The following is a 19,474-nucleotide window of genomic DNA, read 5'->3' as shown; positions in this document are numbered from 1 at the left end:
ATTCATACATTGTTTTTCTTAAACAAAAGAGACCTGTCTATTTTCCCATCTAGCTCGTTTGGACATAACCATTTCACAGTATCAAATTATAATGGCTGTATGTACTGGCCAGGCCCGATACTTCAAGAAGGCAACAAAGGCGATTGACTCCTTGCCCCCTGGTCATTGCCTTGGTGCCCTTGAAATGCTCTAGAAGAAATTTACAAATTCCCCATAGGGTGCCCTTTTATCAATAAGAAAATGCCTTGGTGCCCTTGCCTTTTTGAAAACGAAGCATACATGCCCAAGCATGAAGGTGAGAAATATTCCTACCTACATAATTGAAGAGTTTGCTTACAGTAAGCAAACTCTTCAATTATCAATAAGAAAATGCCTTGGTGCCCTTGCCTTTTTGAAAACGAAGCATACATGCCCAAGCATGAAGGTGAGAAATATTTCTACCTCCATAATTGAAGAGTTTGCTTACAGTAAATTTGTGTACACCCTGTCCGAAACTTCACCTTTTGCATAATTTACATATACAATGTATAAGTGTGTGTGACAGTAGTAATATTGTGTTAGGGTAACAGTATTTATTTTTATGCATATGTTATCATGCACACTCATTATGCGCACTAAAGCATACACAGTTATTTTTACCAAATTATAAACCACCATCATTTTTAAATGGTGTGTATACTCCAGTCCTGCACTGCAGGTACTTGAGTACAGAAACTTCTCTGTGATCGTGATATGCGCCATACAAGAACGGTTCATTATTATTTTTATTTAATCGGGTCTACTGAAGGAGGATACACTTTTGCAAGTTCATATTTTGCCTAAAATAACATTTTTGAAACGTTGTATTCAATTGCATGAAGAGGGACAAAATCCCTTTGAGAGACCTTCTCTGCTTTATAGAATAGCGCCCTCTATTTATTTGTTTCCCCCTTTTTTTTTTTAAGTAATATTTCAGCAGGGTGCTAAGAATTTTAATTATCTTGTGAAGGGATTGAATTATTTCTTCCAATCATTTTTCATCTCATATTGGACATTTTTAGAAATTGGTTTTTCGATGAAAATGAACCTGAACAGAATTTAATTGACTTTCTGGTTATCAGTTGTTCACAACAGGTGCTCTTAATGACTGAATTCTCAGAAATGTATGGATCAATTTTTTTTATTCTGAAACTAAAATTTGTTGTCTTTAGTCAGTGTCTGTCGATTATTTCAGACCTGTGCCATTTTTTTTTTTTAGCTGCAGGAAGAAAAAAAAACGTTTTGCTACGCACCCACAAATTAAGTCGACCACGGTGCCCCTTTAAAAGTTTCCTATTGACTTTAAGATTGTCCAATGGAAGTGCCCTTTGCAAACGAAAATGGCCTTTCTCTTTCAAATGTGAAATTCCAGACAATTTGCTCTTTGTTCCACCCCAATTTTTTATATTGTTTAATACCAATTGTTCACACATAGATCAAGTAAAAATACAGAGCACAAAATTTCTGCTGCCTCAGATTAACGTATCGGAGAAACAAATGAAATTAGCTGAAATTATTTTGTTTAAGAAATCAGTACTATTTAAATTCGTTAGCAGCGGGTATTAGAGTATAATTATTTTGTATGTAACCTTTAGTCGTTTGTTATTTTATGTGGGCCCATTGCTGTCTCACAAAGTATAAATGGGCTGATCATAAATTGTAGTGTAGAGAAAAAAGAATTTGCTTACCAACCAAAAGGACCTACTGGTATAAATGCACAAAATAGTTAATAGCCTGGGACCATAAAGCCTGTAAGCACAAACATTTGCTTAGCATGAAATTTCTTCCTTGGTAAAAACAGGATTAACAACCACTGAAATGGGCCCATAAAGCCTGTAAGCACAAACATTTGCTTAGCATGAAATTTCTTCCTTGGTAAAAACAGGATTAACAACCACTGAAATTTTCATTTGTTGCATATTGCTTGAGCTGTTGTTTGAAATTTGGTTGGTAATTCTATTTTTACGAAGGAAAAAATTTCATGCTGTAACTATGTTGTTCGGGTATTTGTTGTAAATGTATTCATTACAATTAGTTGTATTTTTGTATAGATATTATATTGCAGTGGACATTGTTCTTGCAGTATCTTTTAAGTGAGGGCTGCTTGCTATTTGAACTGAAAGAGTTTCGTCATAGCTATTTTTTATGTGTTTGCTTTTTCATGAACAAATAAAGCCATTTTAAATGCCTTATATTTTCACTAGCTGGATGCCAGGAAACTTTAAGGGCTTCATGTTTGAACTGAAATGAATTTCCCTGGCAATGAAGGTATAATACTTGATTCGTAATAGTTGGACACGTGTGAATACTAATAATTTGTATTACTCCAGCAGCCGATTACACGAAATCCTAGAATTAATCCTGTCTTGAGTTAGGACGAGTAACTCGCCTAACTAGGATAGGTTCAATTCGTCCTAATTTCTCGGATACAGAACTGAATCTAAGACTATTCCTAAGCTAGGAAGAGTTTAGTGAAATTGACGGCAGGTGTTGCCAAAATGGTTGAATTGACATAATTTCAACCTTTTTAATTTTGGTTCTTATCCTCGGATCTTATCTGCAGTGACTCTCGCCCTTTACAGACACTGGACACTATTGGTTGCGAGATAACTAATAAAGAAAGAAACACCCTTGTCACACGAAGTTGTGTGCTTTCAGATGCCTGATTTTGAGACCTCAAATTCTAAACCTGAGGTCTCGAAATCAAATTCGTGGACAATTTCTTCTTTCTCGAAAACAACTCCACTTCAGAGGGAGCCGTTTCTCACAATGTTTTATACTACCAATCTCTCCCCATTACTCGTTACCAAGTAAGGTTTTATGCTAATAATTCTTTTGAGTAATAACCAATAGTGTCCACATGCCTTTAATCTCTTAACTTTGATTTGGCAGTTCAAACCAAAAAACTGCACGCACATTCATCAAAGTACATAGCATCTCTGACTGAATACTAAAATTATATCATCATATTTATAAACAAATAGTATACGTAATAATTTTCTTTAAAATCTGATCACTCAGCTTGTCGAGTACATGCTGCAATTGCTGCTTATTAGGCCGAAATATCCTCAGGATGAATTTATTGCAAAGAAAAAAAATACTTAGAAATTGTCAATTCCTCATTGGCAAACTATTAGGAGACAGTGTAAATGAGTAGATGATGATTAACATTAGCGTACACAAAGTGGGTGTCTGCGGATCTATAAGAACACCCTGTTTTACAATTTGGACTCTTAGGTTTTAAAATTTCCAGTAAATTTGGACACACTTTAACCGAATCCTGGCTAAAAAGCACATTATCAAATGAACAAGCTCGACTCAGACTTGGAAGCATAATCGCTTGATCACAGTGCAGAAACTGTTGTAAACAAATATGCAGTATTGGACGACGCCTTTAAACACAAACTCTAATATGGAGATGTTTGTTTTCACATCACTGTAAAGTGTGTTAAATAAGTTGCATATTCAGGCCCGTTGTAAGCGAACAACAATTTGGACACTAGGTTAACAACCTTTTACCAAATCCTGGCTAATACCTTGAGGGCACCTTATTAAACCAAAAAAGCTTGACTTAGACTTTGAAGCATTATCGCATAACTTTACACAGATATTTTGTTACAAATACGCCTTTAAAGCCATATCTGGAGATGTTTGTTATCACATCCTGTCAAGTGTGTATTAATAAGTCGCGTATCCCGTCCCATCTCGCAGGTGTTTTGAGGATTGCTTCCACTTGGATCAATGTCTGCCCCTTGGTAACCGTCTCTCGTTTGCTCTGTTTCACCTGCGCAAATTTATTCAATTTTGTTCATTTCACTCAATTTCCATGGATTTGCCATGCAAATCAAACAGCCATAATTGGATTAGGAGTATCTTGTTAGATTTTTTCCCTGAGCGGTGTTTTTTTCCATCTACATTTCTAGGGCAGATAATGCCTTGGTACATTTTACCCAATACTTAGAGGGTTCATAACTCTTGCTCCATAGACTGGCATGCAAGTCCTGAGGTGAATTTTGTCAAAATGTCTTAGGGCCGAACTTCATAGAGCTGCTTAAGCAAACAAATATATTGCTTAAAATGTTTTTGCTTAGCAGAAAGGAGCAGGGCATCAGTTAAAAAGTGTACAAGTAACATGGTAGTTTGGCTGGTAACCTTAATGTTGCAATGACCATAGAGTGGCATGCAAGTCCTGCGATGAATTTTGTCAAAATGTCTCATTTTTTTTCAAATTGCAAAGTAGTGCCGAAGTTCATAGAGCTGCTTAAGCAGAGAATATTGCTAACATTTTTTCTGCTTAGCAGAAAGAAGCAGGATATCACGTAGCATGGTAGCTTGGCTGGTGTGCAATGCCTGTACCATAGACTGGCATGCAAGTCCTGAGGTGAATTTTGTGTGCACCAATTATTCACTAAACCAGTAGACAGTATAATGGTTCAAATGTAAAATGATGGAGACAAGTATATATCCAAAAGTGATTTGATCATAATGAACCACCACAACACTGTAGTTTCTGTACATGAAATAACTGTCATTCTATTTGAATTAAAAGACTCAGTACCCAAACTTTCCTGGGGAAAGACTGGTGACTCGTCTAGCTCTATTAATAGCATATTTTCTGTAGACTTTCTAGAATGTACCAACAGCTGTTTTCCACATCCGTTAACCAACAAAAGATCAATAGGTAATTAATGGGAAATTAAAAGTCGCCTTTCATTTTGTTTGGTTTTATATCAGACTTATGGTTTAATCAGAATCTGGTTTACCCGACTACCACTCTGTGAGATTTTTATCCTGGGAGCAACAATTTCTTAGAGCTGCTTAAGCACAAAAAGGAAGCTAAGCACAACACAATAATGATTATCAAATACCAAAACACGGTCACTAGTCTTAACACCATGTCACATGTACAGTTTGGGACTGGTATCCTGCTCATTTCTGCTTAGCATACAGTTGTTGAGCAAAATTAGGCTGCTTAAAGCAACTCTATGAATTTGGGCCATGGGTTAAAATAATTTTATGATAATGTGAACATCTTAAGGTATCAATCTTCTCAATGCCATGTCCTATAAAAGAGGTCAATATTTAGCCCTATTGTGTTTTGGCAAAGATTTGTGGATACACTGCTAAAACTGGGGTGTTAAAAATGACACCACGGGTGTTTTCACTAATGTGTCTATTTTAACACCCAAGTTTTTGCAGTGTAGTAGAATGTATTACTATTGCTTCTAGACGTGCAATGTAATTTTGATCATAAATTCTATTTCAATTTTGTTTATATTGTTTTATGATTTGCTTTTTTACAATCAAAGCTCGTGCTAAATTAGCTAGAAAGTTTTGATTGTATGGTATATTTTAAAACAAGTGCATTTGTACAAATAACTAGTTTGTATATAAAAGCTCCTAAATGTACATTTATATTATGTAAATTGAAAAAAAAAATATGCTGAATGTGCCATATGCTTTAATTTTCTTTGAAATTAAATAATTAAGTTGATTATATCTATGGTGAAGATATTGTTAAGATATTTACTCGAAACTCAAAGCCTCAATTCGACCTATTTAATTAAACTAATTGCTGATGAACTGAACACTTATTGATATTGTCAATAAATACAAACAAATGTTCACAAAAGCCTACAAACACTCTTATGGTTTACAAATCGTGTTTTGTCTTCCTCTGTCGTTTCATAAGTTAACTATTTAATATAAAGGGTCATTATTTGTTCTGCACCTTATGACACAATTCTTTGGCTTGATTTTCCTTTATAACTCGTTGAAAGCTGAGAGGATGGTGTGGTTTTTCCGTTTGCGGGGAGAAAAGGGAAACTGCTCGTTTCTCCTTTGTTCATGAAGGGTGAGGTGAGGTTGGGCCGTAGAGGGGAAAACAACATTGACGCAGCTGTTCCGACCAAATCGTAATCGAGTTGTTGGCTCATTAGGCTTGGTTTCAAGATGGCGGATGTTACAAAGTAAAATATGGAACCTTTGAAAATTACAAACCTTGAAGCATACCCAATCCAATAATGTTGATAAAATTGCAAAGCCTTAATTCTCTTGAAAACATAAATAAGGTTGTTTACAACATTGATTTTCAAGAGATAGGCCTATAAATATGTACGTCACAAACTGTGTCTGGATAAATTGTTTTGGTCAGTGAATTGTACGTCATACAGAAACCTGTTTTTGGTCAGGATTGCTAAAATACGCCTCGGTATTGTGTTATGACTCGGGGGAATTCACAGACTACAACCTCGCCAGCAATCATGATCAAAAACTATTATTCATAGAGGATTTGCGTTGCAAACCCAACTGTATGAATACCATAGATCCAACAAAGATAGCATATCCCTTTGCGGTGCGGAAGATGCACGCACTGCAAATAAATTACTTGTGCTCTCGAACAAAAATATAACATTACAGGACATCCATATTTGCCTTAAAAATACGGGTATACATTTTTTTCCCCGACCGGTACAATAACGTTTTCTGCCCGCGGGGGTGGACTTGAGTTGATTTGTTTCAGAAGTAGTTGGACGAGAAGTGAGTCGCCCTGCCCTCGAAATTGCCCACAGGAAAAAACTTAATTCCCATATCGGCAACACCACTGATTAAGTTCAAAATACTTGCGGACAGGCGCCAAATGGGCCGATTCAAAAAGAGATGGGTATAGTATGACTCAGACGTTTGCTTAGCACAGGCTTCGGGACCAAAATGGTTAGGCAGACCATAGACTGGTCCCCTGTCCTCCCCCGTAAGGGAAAGGGCAGGTATTGGTTTACGCATAGAGCAAGGGTTTATGTATACACATGTGCGTCAGATTTAACTGCGAATCTCATTAAGGTCATGTGAAATGATGCGAGGTCAAATGTACGTGTGATGGACTCATACGGCAGATATCTCTGGCGTTATTCACGAGCCTCGATGTGTGACGTCAGGTGTTCAGGCTAGGTATGTATTGGTAAAAAATAAAATAATACATTACCAGAAAACTTACTTGGTAGTGAACACTAGAAGACGGTTGGATTTATAAAACGTTGTTAGAAACGAAAGTAGTTTTAAGAGAAAGGGTTATTTGTCACCGCAAAATTGTAATCTGAGAAAGGCCTCATGCCTTTTTAAAACGTACAAGGTGATTGACACTAGAGGGCGGTTGATATTATTAAATGTTAAAAACGACCCCCTTTGAAGCAATCTAGAGAATGTACGAATGAACTTTCTAGATTTTCTCCACAAAGTTGAATCTGAGAAAGGCCTCATGCCTGAAGCATTTCTCGGGAATCTGATAGCACACAATTCACTGCAACAAGGGATTTTATTCTACAGTCGAGACAGACAAACTAGAAACGTAAAGACAAGGTATAAAAAGGCAATGCAAACCAAACAACAAATTAAATAGATTGTGGTTGAATGAGAGAAATATTTCTTCACGGTGGTACTACTACAAATCTGTTTTAGTAAATGTTACAGTTTGTTAAGTTTGTTGTTTTGTCTTATCTCCCGCGTGGCAAGAACCCTGCACTTTGTCTCTGACGGTACAGTTCAGTACAACTTGCTCTCCATCCACATGGGGTTTACAGCAGCCATTAAAGCCTGTGATCTAGCCTACACTTGTTCCCTATATCGTGAACAGTGTGCCCTATGGGATACCACATCTTGCACAAGATAGTCCGGATGGCTTGATGCCTCAACGGTCTGAGAAGTGCACATCGTTGATGCTCGCAATTTCCATCACATGCGTCGGTTAACAAGTCGGTGACGGAAGCGGCGAGTGTACTAACGGGTAGCTTATGGCTACACAATAAATACATGCTGCTAGCTGCGTGTACACACTTCATTCAGTGAAAGTGATCCAATCGCTGCCCATCGCGCACTGGATAGCTATTAATTCATTTGGGGTTTTCGATGTAGTCATCGCCAACCTGCGTTGATGCCTATATCACATGACTATGACACTTTGGCCTACTTGGACGCGACACCAATCCACGTGTCCGGCTGTTATGTTATGGCTTGGTGCAAATTAGACACGCAATCTGAATGGTAATTAAACACTTTGTTATGACAGCTGTATTTTTTTGCACTCGCGTATACACAGCACTGTTTTTTTCTTACATGGTTAAAAATGTAACCATGTAACGGTACAAAACAAAAGGCATTGTGCTTTCACCTGGGAGGCAATTTTATTGGCCACGTTTTGTTTTAGTCTCTAAGAGTTTTCACAATGAAAACAATGTAAGTTGTAAACAAGTGTTGGATTATACTGAGACCAACATGTGCAGGATTTGTGGCGCATATGACGCTAGCCTCACGCTAAAGCCGGATTTCGTATAATTTGACTTTCAGCCAGCTCAGATTTTTGCACGGGTCGTGCTTGTTGGTTGGCGGAACCCTCCACTGGTGGAACATTTTGCTTGTGTGGAACGCTTTGCTCGTGTGGAACATTTTGCTCGTGTGGAACGCTTTGCTCGTGTGGAACGCTTTGCTAGTGTGGAACGCTTTGCAGTGGAACGCTTTTCTTGTGTGGAACGCTTTGCTAGTGTGGAACGCTTTGCTTGTTGGTTAGACTTGCTTCTCACCTCGCCTGCGTGCCTAACCTAGACTAAGTATGGACTTAGAAAATAGCTCATCAGAGTACCCCCAGACTGCCCAGCCTTACCGTGCCCATTCCTCTTCCCATGTCACAGAGGAAACTCTGTACAAACTCCTCACAGATCCACTGGGGGAATCGCCCCAACCCTCGGGTGACCAGTGGGTGTTCAACGCCTCGGAACCCACCAGCAACGCCCCCGTTGTGACCGGTGGGCCTCTCCAACCGTACTCCTGGAACCTAGTTGTGGGTATCACTGCGTCAGTTGTGTTCCTTCTCGTCACGGCAGCCGTGCTGTTCGGTTTGACTGTATTCAGAAACTACATGAAGAAGAGGAACAGAACCCTGAGTGCGGATACCGGGGTTTTCTCGCCTAGGAGGGGTAGTAAAGCAGGGCTGGACATGATTGACAACACAGTGGTAAGTCATTTAATATTTCTGGTAGCATATTTGTAACTCCATGACTCAGACGGCAGTCATGCAATCACTGAGACCAGAACTGTCTCACACCTGACATCATTAATGGCACCAATGTATCGCCCTCTTCATTTAATTTTAGGAAAGCTCTGTTGACCCTATGTGAACAAAAATGAATCACCATCTTCACCCTTATGATGTGCAAACCAAACCTTAGCTACCCAAGTTGGTGTGATGTTTCCACCAGGATGTTTTTCCGACTATAAAGTCAGATTAAGATTCAGATTCCACTCGTATAGCTTAAATCTCATACTTTATAGCTCCATGCTTTTACCCACGCCAGGAACACCGACCCCACTCAACACAACCATGTGTTGCATTCACTGTGTGGAAACTATTTTGCTTTGCACACTTACGGACAATTCTATTCTTCAACACTGTAAAGAACACTGCGTGGACATGTATAAGTAGTCCACATAGCTTTTCAAGTCCCTACATTATTTGAACTAGTATTTTGTTCTCGGGTCCACACTTCGTATGTGGCAATAACAGCCCCACTGTGGAGCTCACCGTTTCATATTCAGTCCTAAGAGTGCCATGAAAACAATAAGCAGTGCTCTGACAACAACAACAACAACTAATACCCCATCAGATTTTAACAATAACACCAAACAAACAGTTTGTTCAGTATTACCTAATAATATTAGTAGTTGACGTCATGGACAAACTCTTAAAGCAGTTTCTGTCCTTCAGATATTTCGTAATCTACATCTCTGATAATTTGTTGTAAAAGCAATTTAAGCGACTTCAAGCAGACCGATGCGTGCTAATTCTGCGAACTGTCCAGCTATAAACAATACAACAAAAAATACCCTAATCAATCAAGCGACGCGAAACAAACACAGCAATTAATGGCGGTGTTTTTTTTCCTCAAGGTGATGACGTCATCACCCGCAAGCTCCATCGGCGATTTTGTGTGTAAATAATGAAGCAGCTGATTGTATGTGCAATCAAAGTTGGCGCCATTAGCTACTAATCACCGGCCGCAGAAGAGAGAGCCAGTTTGGATTCTTTGCCGATTCATACTTGTTCATTAAAGGCACTGGCCACGTTGGGTATTAACGACTGTCAATGACAAGTACTTTCCCTTGCTGTATCCATGATGTATCCTAACATTTGCATGCACAAACAAACCTGTGAAAATCTGGCTCAATATAATTGCTTATCTCAGTCACTCGGCAATTTCCCCCTGTAAATGGATACACCATGATGAGTGTGCAAGACTTAATTTTCATAGACCATTTTTTCTCACAACACACGCCTACAATTACAAGTCTGTGAAAATTTGAACTCAACTGGTAACCGAAGCTGCAAGAGATAAATAAAATATAAAATATTTGTTGCATTACTTTGTGTGTTTTTCAGATGCATAATAAAAGGCTTCAGCTGAAGTCTTTTATTGTTTGAGTGAGAAATTACCTCTTTCTCAGAATCTACGGCACTTCATTTCAGAGGGAGCCGTTTCTCACAATGTTTTTTGCTATAAACAGTTCTCCATTATTCTTTACCAAGTAAGTTTTTTACGCCAACAATTAATCTGAGTAATTACCAAACTTGTCCAGTGTCTTTAAGCGGCGGTATGAACGCATTGCAGATGGCCGTAGTCCTCTTTCCTAATATAGAACACTTTTAATGTAAAAAGCTCCTTTTGATAGATGACCGAACAGGCTTGTTACCGACAGTGTGTGCTCCAGCGCCCGTAAAATGAATGCGCGGCCAACATCACCTTGATGTGTAATTCCCGCCAAAATAATCTCTGAGTATTTCAGCAATGGCACGAAAACGAAAAAACAAATCTTGAAGGTAATTTCTTTTTCAAAGTAGTTATCATCTGGTGTAATAACATCGCTTGGGTAACGGTCAGTAACCCTATGAGGTCACAAACCAAATTGATACCCGATCAACCAAAAAATGCAGCCCATATAAAATAGTTATCGTTCCTTTTGCATAAAATACATACCGTAAGAAAAGGACTGCAAATTAATGGCATTAACCTTGTGTTTGAAATTACCACTATTATGAGATTGACATGTGCATGGAATAAGTGTGTGTTTCTGTAATACAGTTGGCTTGATTTGGTTTCTTTGCAGTGTCTTCAAGGAATATATAAATGTTTTTAAGATATGACCAAACAGTGGATTTATTGCTTATTCACTCATCATTGCCATTCTCCCTCTTCCGTGGACACCTTTGGTAATATTGTCAAAGACTATAGTGTTTGTCACTTTGTGTATTGCAACTTAATATGCATGAAATAACAAGTGAAATTGCGGACTCAAATTATTAGTCAAAGAAATTGCGAGAGAATAATGAAAGAAAAACACCCTTGTTTCAAATGGCGAAAAAAGGTTTTAGGCCTGAAGTTATTTGATTCTGTGTGACCAAGTTATTTTAAAATAATATTTTGAGTGATTACCAATATTGCACATAAAACACAATCATGTAGGCCCTAAATATGGAAAGCTTTGTGGGGAAAACAGATTATTTATGCTGCTGCACACAATATATTCACCATAAAATACATAAATTAATGTGATTCCTGGAATAGCTAGAGGCAGTCGTCCGTAAGGGGAAATCCCTCCACCTCACCAATTCTTCCCCGATGGATTAATCCTTTCATGCTGCCCATCTGTCTGTATTAGGCTTCAGGTATCGGTGACCAGTATCTATAACGATTAAATTAAACTGCTTTTTAATATCACAATGGAATAAACCACTTTAGGCTGTATAATTATTTAGTTTGGTCATGTTTATTACATTTTTATGAGTGCACAAACATCAAAGTATAAGATGTTGCAAAATGCTACTTCTGAAACAGCTCCATCTGAAGTAACGTAGTTTTTGAGATAATTTCTCACACAAAATAATAAAAAAGCACCTGTATATTTGCTCGTTGATGTGTGGGTCCAAGCCAACGGTTGGAACTAAGACCTTTTGAAACATCTGATGTGATAAAAAAAATATAAGTAATGATGTTATGCTCTCTGTCTGCCCCCACATAACGCCACCTAAAAAAACTAATGTAATAATTGCGAGTCGTGAGATGGGGATTGGGGGTGGGGCGGGGTTATAGACATCCGTCCACATCAGTGTAAACAAGATAGTCTGACTAATGTACTTTTTAATGAGTCGAGATTATTTTTAGCTTGTGGTCGATAGCGCTTGTTTCTCATTAATTTTAAACGCTCTTAACTGAAACCTGTGTCACTGAATGAAACATGTTTGGGGTTTTTTCAGATACATTTTGGCGGTATTATTTTCTTCTTTACTTTTACGTATGACGCACAACGCTCGAACGGACGCATGGATTTTTCGGCCGAAAGGCCATGTCAAACGAGGCAATTTACGGGCAATCAGTTCCAGACACTCTCCAACTATAGAAACTTCATTCACATTTCAGTTTTCTCATTATTTTCTGTGGAATAACAATTCCAGATAGAAGAATGTAGACTACCTTGTGCTGGTGAGAAGTGCTCCTTGTTCATACAGTGCAGTTGCTTGCCTCCAAGTTGCCTGGTAATATGCCCTGCGTGACAAGGCCTTAAGAAGAGATATGATGTTACATTGGGTCCTTATAGTGTGAACATAAATATTCACGAACTTGTGTAACTTTGCCTTTGTAACTTAACTCCCCCATCTCACACTCTTTCCAAATTCGGCCTGCCGTTCGCACGCCATAAGCAAATTACATAATGGCCCCTCTTAAGGGCACTGGACACCTTTGCGATTATCAAAGGCCAGTTCTCACTTGGTGTATCCCAACATATCCATAAAATAACAATATGTGAAAAAGTACCCTCGTTGCACAAAATTGTGTATTTCTAGATGCACAGATTCAAATGTTTTAGTGAGAAATTTGCCCTTTCTCGAAAAAAAATACGTTTCTTTTAGGGGAGTCACGTCTCACAATACTAACCATCAGCAGCTCTCCGTTGCTCGTTACTAAATTGGCTCTATGTCACGTCATGATAATTATGTTTTGAGTAATAACCAAAATGTGTCCAGTGCCTTTAAAGGCAGTGGACACTATTGGTAATTACACTCAAAATAATTATTAGCATAAAACCTAATTTTTGGTTATGAGTAACGGTGAGCTGTTGATAGTATAAAACATTGTGAGAAACGGCTCCCACGTCTGAAGTAACATAGTTTTCGAGAAAGAAGTAATGGGAGACTTTCTGGGACGATAGAGGGCAGCAGACTTACCGGGTAAATCCATTGTTCTCAGAATTATGCGCATGTTCAGAACTACGTAAACAATGGAAATTTACCCGGTATGTCTGCTGCCACCTAGCGTTGGAAAGTCTCCTATTTTCCACGAATTTGATTTAGGGAACTCAGAATTATATTTGGTGGTCCCGAAACCAAGCATCTGAAACCACACAACTTCGTGTGACAAGGGTGTTTTTTTCTTTCATTATTATCTCGAAACTTCGACGACCAATGGAGATCAAATTTTCACAGGTTTGTTATTTTATGCATATGTTGAGATACACCAAGTGAGAAGACTGGTCTTTGGCAATTACCAAGAGTGTCCAGTGTCTTTAAGGCGCGGTAAATATTTTCTTAGAAACAAACTGGGTTTAAATATTTTTTTCGCGGGAACTCAATCACCACGCTCGTGATTGATTAAAAAAAAAAGATATATCCGGACTTAACGCGTTCCTTACGTGTTTGTACTTTGCAGGCATCTTCAGTGTTGTGCGAAGGATTAATGGCAACAGACGGTTTCTTTACGTCATTGGTCGCCAACACTTTTTGCAAAACAAAAGAGTGATCTTTCCATCATGCAGTTTCAGAAAGTATGAGATGCTACGAGTTAACTTAAACTCTTCGCGATTGCAAACGGTCGAAAATCTCTACAACGAGTTTCAATATCAAGGATTATATTTCACAAACTTGATACCTATCAGTTTTACCCCGACGAGAAATAATATTTCTGCTCGAAATAATATTATTTGCGATTTCTTATTTCTCTCTAGCCATCGAAGAAAACATGTCAACGAACCTGCACATTGTCATTGGCTGTAAGCTAAATCAGTATTCCACGAACCCGGTACCTGGTAATTTTATCGTGATAAATAGTTCTGTTTGAAATAAATAATGTTATTTGCGATTTCTTAGGGCCTAAAAGCATGTTTATGAAAGTGCACAAAATCTTTGGCTTATGTAAGCTAAACCAGATTTCAGCGTTCTCTGAAAAACATGACGACGTAACTCGATGAATCATCAAAATATTCATCTCTTTTAATGCAAGGCTCAGCCCCTCTGAATCCTCCACATTCCACCCTAGATTTGAATTATAAAGTCTATGCTGTTAATAACATGGCTTCATTGTGGTCAGGCCAGGGGGAATGTAATATTGACAAGGAAGTTCATTTTGGAAACAAATAGTTCGTATAGTTTGTATTCTTGATACGAGTATAGACCTACTATAATTATTATTGACAAAAAAAGAAAAGGTGCACAATTATTCATTGGTTCGTTGTATACTGTCCAAACAACTGACTCTTTGATTTCAACTCGATTGACTGCTTAAGCTTAAAGGAACTGGACAATATTGATAATTGTCAAAGACCAGTCTTCTCACTCAAAATTTGAGCTCAATCGGTCGTCGAAGTTGCAAGATAATTATGAAGAAGAAAAAAACACCCCTGTCACACGGAGTTGTGTGCTTTCAGATGCTTGATTTCGAGACCTCAAGTTCTAAATCTGAGGTCACGAAATCAAATTCGTGGAAAATTACTTCTTTCTCGAAAACTACTCCACTTCAAAGGGAGCCGTTTTTCACAATGTTTTATATCACACATTTTTTGATCACAAACTAATGACAGCCAAAAGTGCAGTAGCGATGAGTTGCAGTAATCATGCAAACACACCTAGGCTCCAATTCCTATAGGGATGATGTCGCTAATGAATTGAGAACTCTGTTCAAACATTCATCACATGAACGTGGCTTCATACACTATTTACCTTGTGAAATTGCTGTTTGTTCTTTAACGCAGAATCAGTAATTGTCAAGCTATATATTGTTCTCGTTTTGGACAAGGTAAAACCAAAAGTGCGTCGGAAGCACTGGACACTATATTGGTAATTACTCAAAATTATCCTTAGCTTCAAATTTGTAATGAGCATTGGAGAGCTGTTAATGGTATAAAACAAATATTAAAAGGCCTGCATGAAGCCTTGTAATTTGACATCTGAAAGCACACAAACTTGTGTACCACATACGTCCAGTGCCTTTAAATTTAGACTTGCATTACGACGTATATAGGAAAACAATTTCCGTACACAAACAGAACGGGGATTCTAAGTTAATCTCCAAGTTCAATAGCTTTAGATCAATTAATCGTTATTTGGGGCCGGGAAATGTAAATGGTTGTTTTTACTTTCCTCGTTTCGAACGTGAGCAGCCATGCATCTATACATTTCCCAAGGGTCTCGGGACGCTTAAAGCGACCTCTGATTATCAGCGAAGCAGCTGACAAACTCCGTGGTGGTGCATTTTAATGGAGGGCCTCTTTTTTTTAAAATGGCGAACGGCAAATGCAATTGTGTACGATAATTATTATGCCCGCTTCTCCATTTTGGCGGTAAGGTCCAGCATGGTTTACCGTCAGCTCTTATTAGATCAAGATTGGGGACAGAGAGGGGACAAACAACCGTGCATTCGTGACAAGATTCATTGAAGGGTCTGCCGACATGGTGTGGCACTCTGACCCCCCCCCCCCCTTTAACCTGATGGACCTCCATCAGCTCAAGTCAACACCAAAGCGTAACTGTTTGCATTAGATGCCAGGCTCTCTTCGGTATTGCGTTTCTGATTTCTTACTCTCCGGAAAGTGTCACCGTGTGTATTATTCCCATTAAAAGCAGTAGGCCCATGAAGTGGAACCAAGGCATGTTGTGTGAGGAAGGTAACCTGAGCACTGCAAGTCTTGGTAGAGGCTCAAACTGAAGTGTAACAAAAACTACGTTCAGGATCCTATTGGGCATTTACGGGTTTTAACTTCTTTGAATGGATCGAGACTACTCTTTGAGAAAACCTCCAGTAGAAAACACACATTTAAAGGGCCTTAAAGGCAAAGTACCTTTAGTTTTTGAAACCATTCAATTATATAAATAAAAATGTACACTATATGAAACTAACATGTGAAGATTCAATTTCAAGAAGGTGGTCGCGTTTTTTTTAGATATCGCTGAAAATCCAGAGCGAATATGGTAACGCTGGAAGCATCATCCCTAAGGAATACGCAATATGAGAAGTGTTACTGCAGTAATGCTTCTCATATTCAAATTTTGGGGTATTAAAACTGAAATCTTTTGACATATGTACATTACTTCGAAGTAGAATGTGTCTTAGAAAGCTTTATACTATCGAAAGCTGCTGTAGGCTCCCAACCAGTAGTTTATCTTGCCATCAACTTGAAGAGTGTACCCGAACTGTATACCTTTCCTTAGGCACGTCGCTCTCAATGTTTTTTTTATTGCTTTCAAACCATTAAGTTCAACAGTCGATCCGCTGGCCCATACTCTCTATGTGAGATGGGAAAGGGCAGGGGTGATGACTAGCCTTTGCCATCTTCCTTATGCTGGAGCGACCTGGGTCCAATTTCATAGCGCTGCTAAGCACACAAATTTGCTTAGCATGAAATTTCTCCCTTGATAAAAACAGGAATGCCAACCCAAATTTCCACGTGATTTTCAGGGCAAGCAAACAACAGCTGAATACCAGTAAGACGCAACATGCAACGACTGGAAATTTGGTTGGCATTCCTGTTTTTATCAAGGAAGAAATGTCATGCTAAGCAAATTGTTGTGCTTAGCAGCGCTATGAAATTGGGCCCAGGCCACTCTGGAAAAAAACACTTAGGGTTGAACTTGCTACTGTATTAATAAGCGATCACATCACACCGAAGGCTCTTCTTGTCCCTGCGGGACGCAGCACTCTAACGATTCCCCCCTTGGCGGGATGCTACTTTTGGGTATCACGTTTTCAACCACAATCATTCTGCAAATTAAAGGGGGTATAAGGGGGAATCTTTATGAAAGTAAAGGAGAAATATAGATACTTGGTTATAATCTTTATACTATATAGAACAGAAAGAAAGGATAAGAAACTAAACCATACAAAATGGAGGCCTTTGAAGGCCGCGCCGGCGCTTTGACAAAGCTGTTGTTGACAAAGCTGCCAAATGGGTTGTTTCTGCTCACGTTTTAATTCGGTTTTTGTTTGTGTATAATGTTTTACAGTGCTGTAAAGCATTACTTCATGACCATCTTCCCCTAGCTTCACCCATTTCCAATCTTTGCTCCTATCGGACAGTGTGCAACCCCCCCCCCTCCATCTTCCTTTTTCTCACACCTCCTCGTATGTGTAGAAGTTTTCTGAAGTTGCACATTGAAATTCATTCTATTCGATTGAAACTAGGGAACAATCAAACTTTCAGAGAATTGTTGATCATCTTGAGATAACATTGTAGTAAGAAAAGACAACCTCTGATTTTGTGTGTATATGAAAACTATTGATGCCGTTCTTTTGTGTATTCCCATCTCACCCATGTACAGGTCATGATTGCGCACAGTTCATTAGAGAGAAGTGGTTCGATTCGCAAGCAAATCCAGAAGTTTCTCTCCCGATGAGGAGCAATTGGGACTACTCGAACAATGCATGAATGCTGTCTACATTTTATACAACTGCTCCCTGGTGGGTTTACAGGCACGTCAATGGAATGAACGATGGAGTATCAATGTCATTAGGCTGCAGGAGAAGTGCTTCATCAGTAAAGTACAACAACGATCAAGTCAAGAAATGGACCGCGAATTTGGTCACCGAAAAGGTGTTGAAATCAGTTTTACTTCCATTTTGCTTTTGGGTTCTTAGTAAATTTCACCATGCGAGCAAAGAGCCGTAGGTCTTAATCGGGAGAACAACATCTTGTTCCAGCATCCCTCATGAGGACTTTTCAGTGTAACGACACTTTTGAGGTGCTAGTCTGGTGCCTTTAAGTATTGGTTTAACACACGCTTTGAGCACGTAGCGACATAGGGAACAAAAATGAAGATGGCTACACGTACGTCCAGAGACAGTTCTATTAATAACTGTTTCATGTCAACAACATCATTCAGGTTGTAGCGATGATCAGCTGTTGTCATCTTTCAGTCTGGACTAGTGCCAGGCTCTGGCACATTTAGAGACAGTTGTTCAAAGTCCTTGGTGGTATGCTCAATGTTGACGACGTCCTTGAGAAACAACGTCAATGCTCGCAGGGTCGTAGCATTCCAAACTTAAACCATATTACAGCCAGGAGCAATTTCATAATATGGTTCCAAGACGCTCCAGTTGTGAAACTATATTAAAACGAAATTATAATCGCTATAACAAACCGCTGCACCCAACGAATCGTTCGCCACGAAAGGGCGCTTTTATTCCCGCTATCACTTGAGACGTGAGCGTCTTGAAACCAAGACTAAGAGCCAACATGCACATCAATTAATGTATTTAATATCTTAGATATAGAGCTTCTTTTGTGCAACAGAGAGAGAGAGAGAGGGGGTTGAGTATCATCCATAAGCATGCCATGTGTCGAGTGTTGGTTTGGCATCTGCATGGTTTTAACCACTAATATTTATTTGCCAAACATTAACCAGGGGTCGACTTCACGAAACTCATCATAACTTAGGATAAATTTTTGGACTTAGGACGAGTTCAGTTCCATATATATAGACGTATGACCCATTTAACCCATCCTAAGTTAGGATGAGTTACTCGTTCTAACTCGAGTTAGGATTAATCCTAGCGTTTCGTGAAATCGGCTGCTGCTAAATTAGCATGGAAGTAATCCAAGAAAGTGTAAACATAATATAACATGGGGCTATGTTGGTATAAGCTGAATTCAATAGCAGTATTTCTCTGTGTAGCTTATTAATTATCTACAAAAGCCCCTTTACGGTTTTTTGTTCTCATCTTAGAAGACACTGTGTTAAAGGAACACGTTGCCTTGGATCGGTCGAGTTGGTCTTTGAAAAGCATTTGGAACCATTTGTTATGAAATGCAAGTGGTTAGATAGATAATTTAAAAGTAGAATATAATGATCCACACTAACATGCCACGATATTGCACGGTTTTCTTTTACGTCGCGAAGAAACACGGTCGGCCATTTTGGGGGTCAAAATGTTGACTCTATAAAATGGCCGACTGTGAAAGGAAAATCGTGCATGCAATTTTGAGTCATACTTGTGTTGATCATTATTCTACTTTTTAGACCATATTCACCATATCTTTCTAGCCGTATTCATTTCATAACAAATGGTTCCAAACGCGTTTTCAAAGACCAACTCGTCCGATTGAAAACCCACTGATGCAAGTTTGCAACTAACCCTTTTTCGGAGCC

The 19,474-nt window shown here is 38.8% G+C and overlaps 1 protein-coding gene across 1 annotated transcript; it reads left to right on the top strand.

Moving 5' to 3' along the window:
- The first annotated feature begins 7,763 nt into the window (after positions 1-7,763).
- LOC117297597 lies at positions 7,764-19,118 on the top strand. Its single transcript, XM_033781085.1, has 2 exons — positions 7,764-9,022; positions 17,648-19,118. Exons 1-2 carry the CDS (start codon positions 8,621-8,623, stop codon positions 17,720-17,722), a joined length of 477 nt encoding a protein of 158 aa, XP_033636976.1. The 5' UTR covers positions 7,764-8,620; the 3' UTR covers positions 17,723-19,118.
- The last annotated feature ends 356 nt before the right edge of the window (positions 19,119-19,474 follow it).

Source organism: Asterias rubens, chromosome 1 (assembly GCF_902459465.1).
Source record: "Asterias rubens chromosome 1, eAstRub1.3, whole genome shotgun sequence".
Taxonomy (NCBI): domain Eukaryota; kingdom Metazoa; phylum Echinodermata; class Asteroidea; order Forcipulatida; family Asteriidae; genus Asterias; species Asterias rubens.
Note: the sequence above shows the minus strand (reverse complement) of the source record. Positions and strands in the feature narration are given on the sequence as shown.

Excerpts from the sequence above, each read along its gene's own strand:
- LOC117297597 (XM_033781085.1), top strand. The coding sequence starts at position 8,621 with ATGGACTTAGAAAATAGCTCATCAGAGTACCCCCAGACTGCCCAGCCT. Across the intron at positions 9,023-17,647 it reads ACATGATTGACAACACAGTG|GTCATGATTGCGCACAGTTC; the intron begins GTAAGTCATTTA and ends ACCCATGTACAG.